The sequence below is a fragment of the Urocampus carinirostris genome, chromosome 2, assembly GCF_059441175.1.
Source record: "Urocampus carinirostris isolate Australia breed hairy pipefish chromosome 2, RoL_Ucar_1.0, whole genome shotgun sequence".
Classification (NCBI taxonomy): Eukaryota; Metazoa; Chordata; class Actinopteri; order Syngnathiformes; family Syngnathidae; genus Urocampus; species Urocampus carinirostris.
In genome coordinates, this window is record NC_142350.1 from 9645432 (window position 1) to 9654869 (window position 9438).

The 9438-nt window shown below is 39.8% G+C and overlaps 1 protein-coding gene across 1 annotated transcript; it reads right to left on the minus strand.

Annotated features, from left to right (window-relative positions):
- Positions 1-83: 83 nt before the first annotated feature.
- On the minus strand, positions 84-5806 carry rnf5 (ring finger protein 5). The gene is made up of 6 exons (XM_088328837.1): positions 5444-5806; positions 4817-4835; positions 3442-3554; positions 3298-3355; positions 1056-1167; positions 84-988 (listed from the first exon to the last, which is right to left on the minus strand). Exons 1-6 carry the CDS (start codon positions 5647-5649, stop codon positions 882-884), a joined length of 615 nt encoding a protein of 204 aa, XP_088184963.1. The 5' UTR covers positions 5650-5806; the 3' UTR covers positions 84-881.
- Between the last annotated feature and the right edge of the window lie 3632 nt (positions 5807-9438).

A 9438-nucleotide genomic window follows, 5' to 3' on the forward strand; every position in this document is an offset into this window, starting at 1 on the left:
AAAGCTTTGAAAAGAGTTCTTAAAATTACAAACCTGAGCCCCTTTATTTTAAACATTCAATTAAAACACAAAAATATGCCGGCTGCTGTAATGGAAATTTTAATGTCTTGCTTAGTCTCACATTAATTGCACAGAAAATAAACAAGATAAATATGCAACCCGAGTTTAGTGCTCAACATCACATAGAGCATCTGGAATTAGGCAAAATGTACATAAAGCCTCCTGGTTATCAGCGCCATTGCAATTGCTATTGCTATAAATGATTATAAAATGAAAAAAATTTTTTTTTTACATTATATACAAATCCACTTGTTCGGACACCGGACCTGGTTCAAATTTTAGAAGCCATTTCACTTAACTTCCGGCAAGTCTGCCAGGTTTTCCTCGAAATCATTCTTCCAATATGGTTTACTGAGATTTCGTTTTTTTTTTACTCTCCAAATCCTCTTATCTTTTTCATGGAAACCAGGGACAGATTCACATGATATCACAGTGCACTGTCAGTCATTGAAAAACAACAAAAAAAAACATAGACACAACAACCCAAGCACTCTTAACCAAACTGCTACTCTTTGGCCTTTTTGAGGAAGGGGAACGGTTGTCATGGTGAGCTCTCATTTTCCTCCACCTCTGCATGAGTAAGTGTAATTTATAACACACATGGAAAGGCCATTGAAGATAGGCCTGCTCCCCCAGACTACAAAATACAGTTTCTCATCTGACCTCTTTCAGACTGATTATTATTACTATGATTTCAGTTAAGTGCTGCCTTAATTTTGGATGTAGAGTAGGGGGTCTGATGCCAGCTCTTACTCATTTTACTAACAAAAGGCAGGTTGGTGGAGCACCCACTCTGTCCAATTTCCCGATTCCCCCCATTGTCACACGCTCAGCAGCCAGAAAAAAAAGAAAACGGCCACAATAAGGAAGAGACAGTCCTGCCAATTGTGATTTCCGTTCGCAGCATTGCCGTCGCCAGCGTATTGGTCTGAGAAAAGACAATAAGACGGGTTATTGCGCAATCAATTGAACAGAAATTCAGCAGATTTTCCTACCTGGTCGATGAAAAAGGTCGTTGCCGTTGAAAACGGTCGTGAAGAACCCGAAAGGGAAGGCGCCGATGCCGAACGACATGTGAAAACTAGTGTCGCTGAAACCCTGGAACATCTGAAATGCAGCAATAAGTTAGGATTGATAAATTATGCACTAGTGGATAGTGTGGCACTCAGTAATTGGTTTTGCCCAATTTCAAACTACAGACGCTACCCGACTTACGAATCAGATTCGTAAGTTGAATTTGTTTGCAAGTTGCTGCCGTGCTGTATTTTGTATGTTTAAGGTTTATATAAATATGTTTAAGGCTTGTTTAAGTAACCTGTATTGTTTTGTACTAAAAAATAAACATTTCATAAAATAATATGCTCTATAACCATAAGTTAAGTGTAACTTACTCTTGAAAGATGTGCTTCCAGATTTAGGCAACTTCCTCCTGCGTGGTAAAAAGTGGCCAAAAAAAAGCGTTCCGACTATTTTCTCAACCGCATCAAGCTTTCTTATCCCTCTTTTGTTTCAAAAGAAACGGCTCGCCTCTTCTTTACACCAACGATATTGAATGGATGCATAAGATATTAAACAATAAAAACGTTGAAATTCTGTGCGCGATGGAGATTCAGTACACGTAGCATTTTATGTTTGCAAACGAACTAGAAAGAGGAAGTGGATTTTTATTTACTTCCGGGTGGATGCTGGGTGACCTCTTACAGCACTACACGCCAGTAGCGGCGGAAAGAAGCACGGCAGTATCGTCCTTTACTCTGACAAAGGTGCACACAATAAAAAATCCAACTAACAAAAGTCCTGATATTTTTCAATATTCGTATCTACCGTTTTACGTAGGTCGAATGGTCGTAAGTAGGGGAGCGTCTGTAATTGCCCTTCTGTTCTGAAATTGAGGGGAACAAATCCAAATAAGAAAAACAATGATTTATCTTTTAAACATTTTTTATTATGGTAGCAAATATCTTTTTGCTCATATTACACATTAGTTTTCATATTTTCTGTTGTTGTTTTTTTAAGTAGACTTTTGCGATGTTGACTTTGTAAGAACACAATTTCTCCTAAAAATCGGAGATAAATCATCCTTACTTATGTAACATGTCCAAAACATGTATTCAAATCAAAGACAAAAAAAATTGTAGCAAAAAGAAAACTTAAAATATGCAAAATACAAACCTCTAAGTATAAGTATCTGTTTTCCCGACTTTAACTTATATTTAATTTTATTGTAATTTTCTTCAATTTTTTTCAAACTTGCCATTATGCTTGCAGTTCCACGATGCCCAAAAAGTTATTTCAAAAATAATTTTAAAAAAAAATTGTGAAATAAAAAAAGATCTTTAAAAATTGCATAAAATTGCAGTGATGCTAAATGTATTTTTTTATATATTGTAAGTAATTTACATGTAAAATACTTGAAGATATAAATAACACTTAAAGAAAAATCTAAATCATTAAAGGAAAGAGTCCAAAGAAATGCAAAAAAGACAAGAAAATATTGGCATCACATTAATCTATAAGTTGATTTGATTATATATTGTAAATTGTTTAAATAGAAAATAATATTTAAATGTAACTTATCTGCAAAGAGAACAAGAATGTTTTTATTAGAAAGACTAATATTTTTCTCAGTTTAACTAACCCGATTTGATTTCTGCATGTTTATTGTAAAAATAAGGCTTTTGGATTATAGATAGATAGATAGATAGATACTTTATTCATCCCCGTAGGGAAATTCACACTTCCAGCAGTCTACCCTGTTGTTTATTAACAGATGAACATGATGCCCTAGGGGTGCTTGTAGCGAAGTGGATGACGTCACGCCAGTCCAAAAATTCGACATCCCTGCGGCAGATGGAAAACTTTTCTTTGTGAAAATCCAGGGATACACCACCTCGTGTTAGCAAGTCCGCCTCCTCTCCGATTCTCCCCGGCTTTCGTGTCTCTGTTTAGCGGCGTTGAAGCCGGATTGCTCCGGGTAGCTCCACGTTAGCGTCCGGAATGCTAAACGTGAGCCACGTTTCCGCAAAACACAGCAACTGCGCTCCCTGTGCGCTTCGATGTTTTCCACCAGCACTCGATCTTATTTGGTCGTGAGTTCGCATTTACCATGATCACGTTTATGGCAACAAGACTATTCTATCATTTTCACTACTCACCACTAGTCTTATGCTGGCTAACCGTATAACATTTCCTCTTCCCGCATTACTGAAAATGTCAACATAGTCAAAACAGACTTACCCCTCCTCTGCTTTCTGGCTCGGTTCTCTGTCCCTGAGGCCGCGGGGGAGTTTTCAACCTGCATCGAATACAAACGAGTCATTCTAACGGACACCTTAATGCCATCATACTCATATATGGTACGAGAGGTATTTGGGGACGCACCGGGGGTCTTCTTGACTGGAGCTTCCCCGCCCATACAGCGGGATAACCTTGTCTCTGCTGATGCCAGCTTTACATACGGGACACTGTGGCCTGCTTGGCCTCGTTTCCAACCACTGAAAGATAAAGATAACTATTAAATTGTGCTGTACGCATATCTTGGCCACATGGGAGCAGTACAAGAGAACAGAAGGGGTCTTCAGGTAGGGCGTCCCACCTCATGATATTTTCACTATACGGTGTGGAACAAGATGTTTTTTCAGCCACTCTTTAGGACATTTTACCCACTGTGAGACGACAATAACAAATTATTTTGCGTACCTAAAACGTATAACATTTTAAATTTGTGGTGTCCGTGTGTTGTAGTAACCTCTTTAAGGTGCTAGTGTGCTAGTAGTTTGCGACATAAATATGCCGACATGCTCTAGCTGAACTCCCTCCCTAAATGCCTTACTGTCTCCTTATTCAGTTCAGAATCTTGTGTGCTTCGTAAAGACTAAACAATACTGTTTTTGTGTACTGAATTTATCACTATAGGTCAAAGGCTTGCAGTGAGACTAAAGGGAGAGGCAAAAACGTGATGACCAAGGAAAAGAATTTCGCAATTATCAAGAAATACTATGACGACACATATATCCCTACGCTTGCTAAGTTGCCTGGCAGTTACCAATTGACATTCAGGACTTATTTAAAATAAGGAGGCATTTAAGGCAGGGAAGTCATGGGCATCACAATCCTTGTAAGTGGAAGTTTTTAAATCAGTTTAATTTTTAATCCGCCATCTCATTGTCGCTCTGCATCAACCCGCTACCAAACTGTACCAGCTTGGTTCACGTCACACCAAAAGGTAATTCAATTGCATTTTTCATTTACAAGTTTATTTTTTTTAATGTTATTTCATCATATGCTTGTAAATTACATGTATTTACAGTAAGTAGTACTTAGTACATACGGTTTTGTTAATCATATGCGTGTTCTGTGGTTTGGCACCAATTACCATATGTTCCAATCACCCGCCATACAGCGATTTCCCTTTGTGATCCCCACCACAGAACCGATTCATGTCACACTTTGGAGATCTACTGTAATAGACGAAGTTCTTTGCAGAATATGTGCTGGAAATATTGGGGGAACGTGCTCCAAAAAAAACTTAAGCCATTAATAGCAAATCCAGATAAACTGTTCCACTGATAAAGAAAGAGTAAACAGAAGCATTAAAGGCATTAGTATGTTTAATCTGCGCTAAGTCATCTTACGTGTGCCCATTTCCAAGTTGCATTACACGCAGTAGTAATGAGCATTAAGCGGTTATTTTAACGTTCATTTGCAAATTCTTGATCCCGTTTTTAAAATATTTTGCTTGTCGAAGGCAACTTACTTGATGAAGGCACGGCCAGCTAGAAAGAAAGAAAGAAAAAAAAGATTATTTTACTTCCTCCATTAAAATAATTCATTTTTTTTTTTACAAGTGATGAAATATTTGTGAATATCTCTGTGACATAATTGAAACCCAACTGAGTAAAATGTCAACAATGTCGCGTGTGTTATCAGATGTTTGACATTCCTTTGGAACCTGAACGCAACTGAACACAATGTCCCACTCCTTTAACCAGACACCTAAGTGTCTCTCTAATTTATAGTTTCCCCCATTTTTGAGCGATAAGAGAGGCTTCCCATCTGATGACAGCGACTATGCAAAGTTGCAACAGGGGAACTGATGACACTTTTCAGCAGCCTTGCCGATTGTTGCATCACATTACAAAGTCTGGGGTGTCAGGGGAGGCCAGAAGAAGGCTCCTAGGAGATTAAGCAAGTCAAATAACACAAAATAAAATGACACAAAACAAAAGTCAGCCACTAAATAAGAGTCTACTTCGAAATCATAGCGCTGTACTCTGTAGTTATTTACATACTGCAGCTTGGTATTTAAACTTAAACACAGAAATGGCGTCAAGGGGATGTGCATTATTGTGTGATGTTTATCAAATACGGAAGATGGCCTCACCAGAATAAATGTCCACACATACTGATGACAGCGTCCTTGGCGGTGTCGAAACAAATATTGCACTCGAAGCTGCCTCTCTCCCGATCGTCTTCCCCGCTGCCGCCACCCGAAGCGTCGCGGTCTTTGCGGCTCTCTCCGCCCGGGTTGCCTCCTCCTCTGCAGCCCGGTCCGCTGTCACTCGACGCCCGGGGGTCGGTGGCCTCCATGCTTGCTTCCGTGCACGAGAAAAGGGGATTCGAGTAGCAAACTGTCACACGAAATGAGACTGCTAACGTTCGTTTGACTCTGAGTCACAAGCGACGACAACAGCGCTAACACGAAACTAAAGCTGGGGGTGTGACACACTTCCGGCAAACGCTGATAGCGTTTCCGGTTAAAACGGAAACTGGTTCCTGGGTTCAAAAATAGAAACTAAAAATAAGACAGATTTCTAAAAAGAAAATTCCCTCCGATCGTTATGATAAAAAATTAAATTAATGTCAAAACCCGCGATGGGTAGTGACGAGTTATATTTACTCCGTTATATTTACTTGCGTACGGTTTGTGAATTTTTGTATTTCAGGGAGACTTTTTAAATCACTGTACGTTTTACTTTTACTTGAGTAGATTTGTAAAGAAGAAACTGTACTCTTACTTCGCTACATTAGGCTACATTGAAACCGTTACTAATACTTATTAACGGTCTTATTTATATATGACATATATATGTGTTGTATGGTGCAGAGACTTGGAGCCTGAATGCAGATTTAAGAAGGAAATTGAATTTTTTGAGGTTGAAGTGTTTGAGGACTATGTTAGGAGTGACAAGATTGGATAAATTGAGAAATGAAATTGTGAGAGACAGAACTGGAGTAGTCGTGGAACTGAGCAAGCGTGTTGATAAGAGAGTACTCGGTTGGTTTGGACACATGGAGAGAATGGATGAGGAGCGAATGTTGAAGAGGATCTACAGAGCAGAAGTCAATGGAAGGAGTCCAAGAGGAAGGCCGCGATTGACATGGATGGATGGTGTTATGAGTGCACTGCAGGAAAGAGGTCTAAATATAATGGAAGCTAGAGCTCTTGTTGGTGTTAGAAAGGAGTGGAGAGGTGTTGTGAAAGGATAGTGGGATTGTGGACGCGTTCTTAATGATGGGCTGGGCACCCGTATGATGCGGCAGGGGTAAACCAGTGAAAGCTGTCGGGCCCCGCTGTTGAACAAAAGAGTGTGTTGTGTCACCCTGACTCGAGTGACATGGCCGCTTTCTGGTGTCTCGTTTCATCTGGAGGAACGAAAGCCTGACCAACTTAGGTGGCGAGGTGCCTAACTTGTTTGGGTGTTTGGGCAATTGGGTTGGCCATGGTCCAAAAATTTTTGTGTGTGTTTTTTTGCTATTTTTTTTCCCTTTTATTTTCTTTGTTATTGTATGTGTTTGTCCTGCTGTCGGTCACCCCTCTTGAGGGATATGACCATGGTAGATAGATAGATAAATAGATAGAAAGATAGATAGATATATGACCAGTGAACCCAAAAACAACCAGGTGGCACTTGTGAGGAGGTTTATAATCGATTTTTTTTCACCGTACTGCATACGCAGTGTATATAGCTGTAGCATCACATATTGACCATACGATCTCTTGTTAAAAGTATCTTGTGTAAAATGTAAAGATGTAAAAATGTATTGTGATATTCTAAAATGTATTTTATGTAAAGTGAAAAGAAAGCTCTTTGATATGCTTTGTTGGCAGTCTTACCAGAGAGAACTGCAATGAGATCAAAGCCAGCAGAAAAGCTAATGTTGTGACTCATCCATTTGCAGAAACTGTAATAATAAAAACCTCATCATCCAGTCCAGCGTGAATGTGGATCTTTGGTGGGACAGGTACACCGCGGTGACATTGGGTTTTTGCTTTCTTTTTTGGACACATGCATGGCCAAAAATACTTACAGAAGGGACGAACTTATTCGGGTGGGCGTCTAAATTTCGACTTTTCGGGCACTTTTTACACCACCTATGATATACCGAGCGAACCTCAAAGAGATCCGGCATCCTTGTGGACAACTATTCCTCCTAATAAACGACGACAACGGCGCCGTACAGACAGAAAACAGAAGCGTGGTTGCCGTGCGGGTAGATGTGTGAAGCGTGCGAAGTCAAAGGAGCAAGAAGGACGCGAGGATGTGACTAATTCCACCATTCATTCCTCGCCGGACAACCGACGCTTTAAACGCAACGCTCACGAACGGCGACATCTTTTGACGATCTCTACAAAGACTACAAAGACTTCAGCTAAGTCAAATGATTCAGCAAAGCTAAAATTTGGTCTTTTAAATATTAGATCGCTTGCTCCTAAAGCTTTACTTGTTGATAACATTATTCGTGATTATAAACCTAACTGTATCGGTCTTTGTGAAACTTGGTTACGCCCGGATGAGTATTTAGCGCTAAATTATGCTTCACCCCCTGACTACGCGAGTAGCCATGTAGCACGCACGTTGAAAAAGGGTGGCGGTGTCGCGCTCATTTCTGAAAAAACGCTCACATTTAATCCTCGTACCTCTAATAATTACAAGGCGTTTGAGGCTCTTGTGATGCGGTCCTCTCTATTGTCAATTTATGTAATAACTATCGCGCACCTGGGCCATACACAACTTTCTTGGACGAATTTGCTGAACTTTTGTCTGAACTAGTAACCTATGCAGACAAAATTATAATTATGGGGGACATTAAATCAGTTTTTCTTTGGTCCGAAAAGTGGCAACTGCAATTGTCATCTCATAAATGCTTAGCACAGTCGTTTTTACATGGTTCTGTTCCGCTGTATAACACTAATGATCATGATTTGCATGTTGTTACTGAACATAAGGATCTGGGTGTCACTCTTACTTCAAACTTAAAGTTTATCACGCATATCGCCAAAATTACCAACAAAGCCAATAACATAGCATCAAACATTTACAGAAACTTTTACAACAAGAACCCAGCATTCTTAGTTCGAATGTTTTGCGTTTATGTTAGACCCGGGTTAGAATATAACAGCGTTGTGTGGAACCCTTACTTACTCAAGGACATTAACCTACTGGAAGGAGTTCAACGACGGTATACGAAGCGGATACCTGGGATGCACAGCTTGTCATATCCTGAAAGACTACAAAGACTGAACTTGGACTTTTTGGAGCTCCGTAGAATTCGATTTGATTTAATTTATGTGTTCAAAGTACTGCATGGAATGATCGATGTGCCTTTTGATCATTTTTTTAAATTCTGTCGTGTTGATGGTTTACGTGGTCACAGATATAAGTTACGGGTGCCTAGACCTACCAGCAACTTGCATGGAAACTTTATCTCTTTCAGGATACCAAAAATTTGGAATTTTTTGCCTGACCGGGTTATTAGTGCAAATACAGTGCAAACCTTTAAGCAAAGGTTGGCAGAAACAGATCTGTCAAATTTCCTTAGGGGAGGGGGCGTAAGGTGACCATATTTGGCCATGCTCACTCTCAGCACTAGTTTTTCTTTTTGTGTCATGTTTTGATTAATGTATCCAACAATACCTTCAATAAACATTTCATTTCATATTTCATATGAACTCCCCACTCAGTTCACTTACTATTGCGTTTAGGTCTCTAATTGATGCATTTGGTTTTAATCAACTGGTTGATTTGCCAACCCATAAAGATGGAAACACGCTGGACTTGGTTCTGACTCGAGGAGTTTTAACCTCAAACATTATGGTGTTACCGTGTACTACCGTTATCTCGGATCATTATTTAGTTACATTTGAGGTGCTAGCTAAATGTAGTATTAAAAAAGCTGAAGGATTTAGCGGACGCAATATAAGCACTGGCACAGTTTCTGAGCTCTTTGAACTCCTTCCTGGAGCAGTTGCGTCCTTTCCCTCATACAATGGCTCGATTGACTCACTCATGAATGAGTTCAATACTACCCTGACTAGTGTCCTGGATTCAATAGCGCCCATAAAGCTAAAATCACGTCCTAAAAGACGCACGCCTT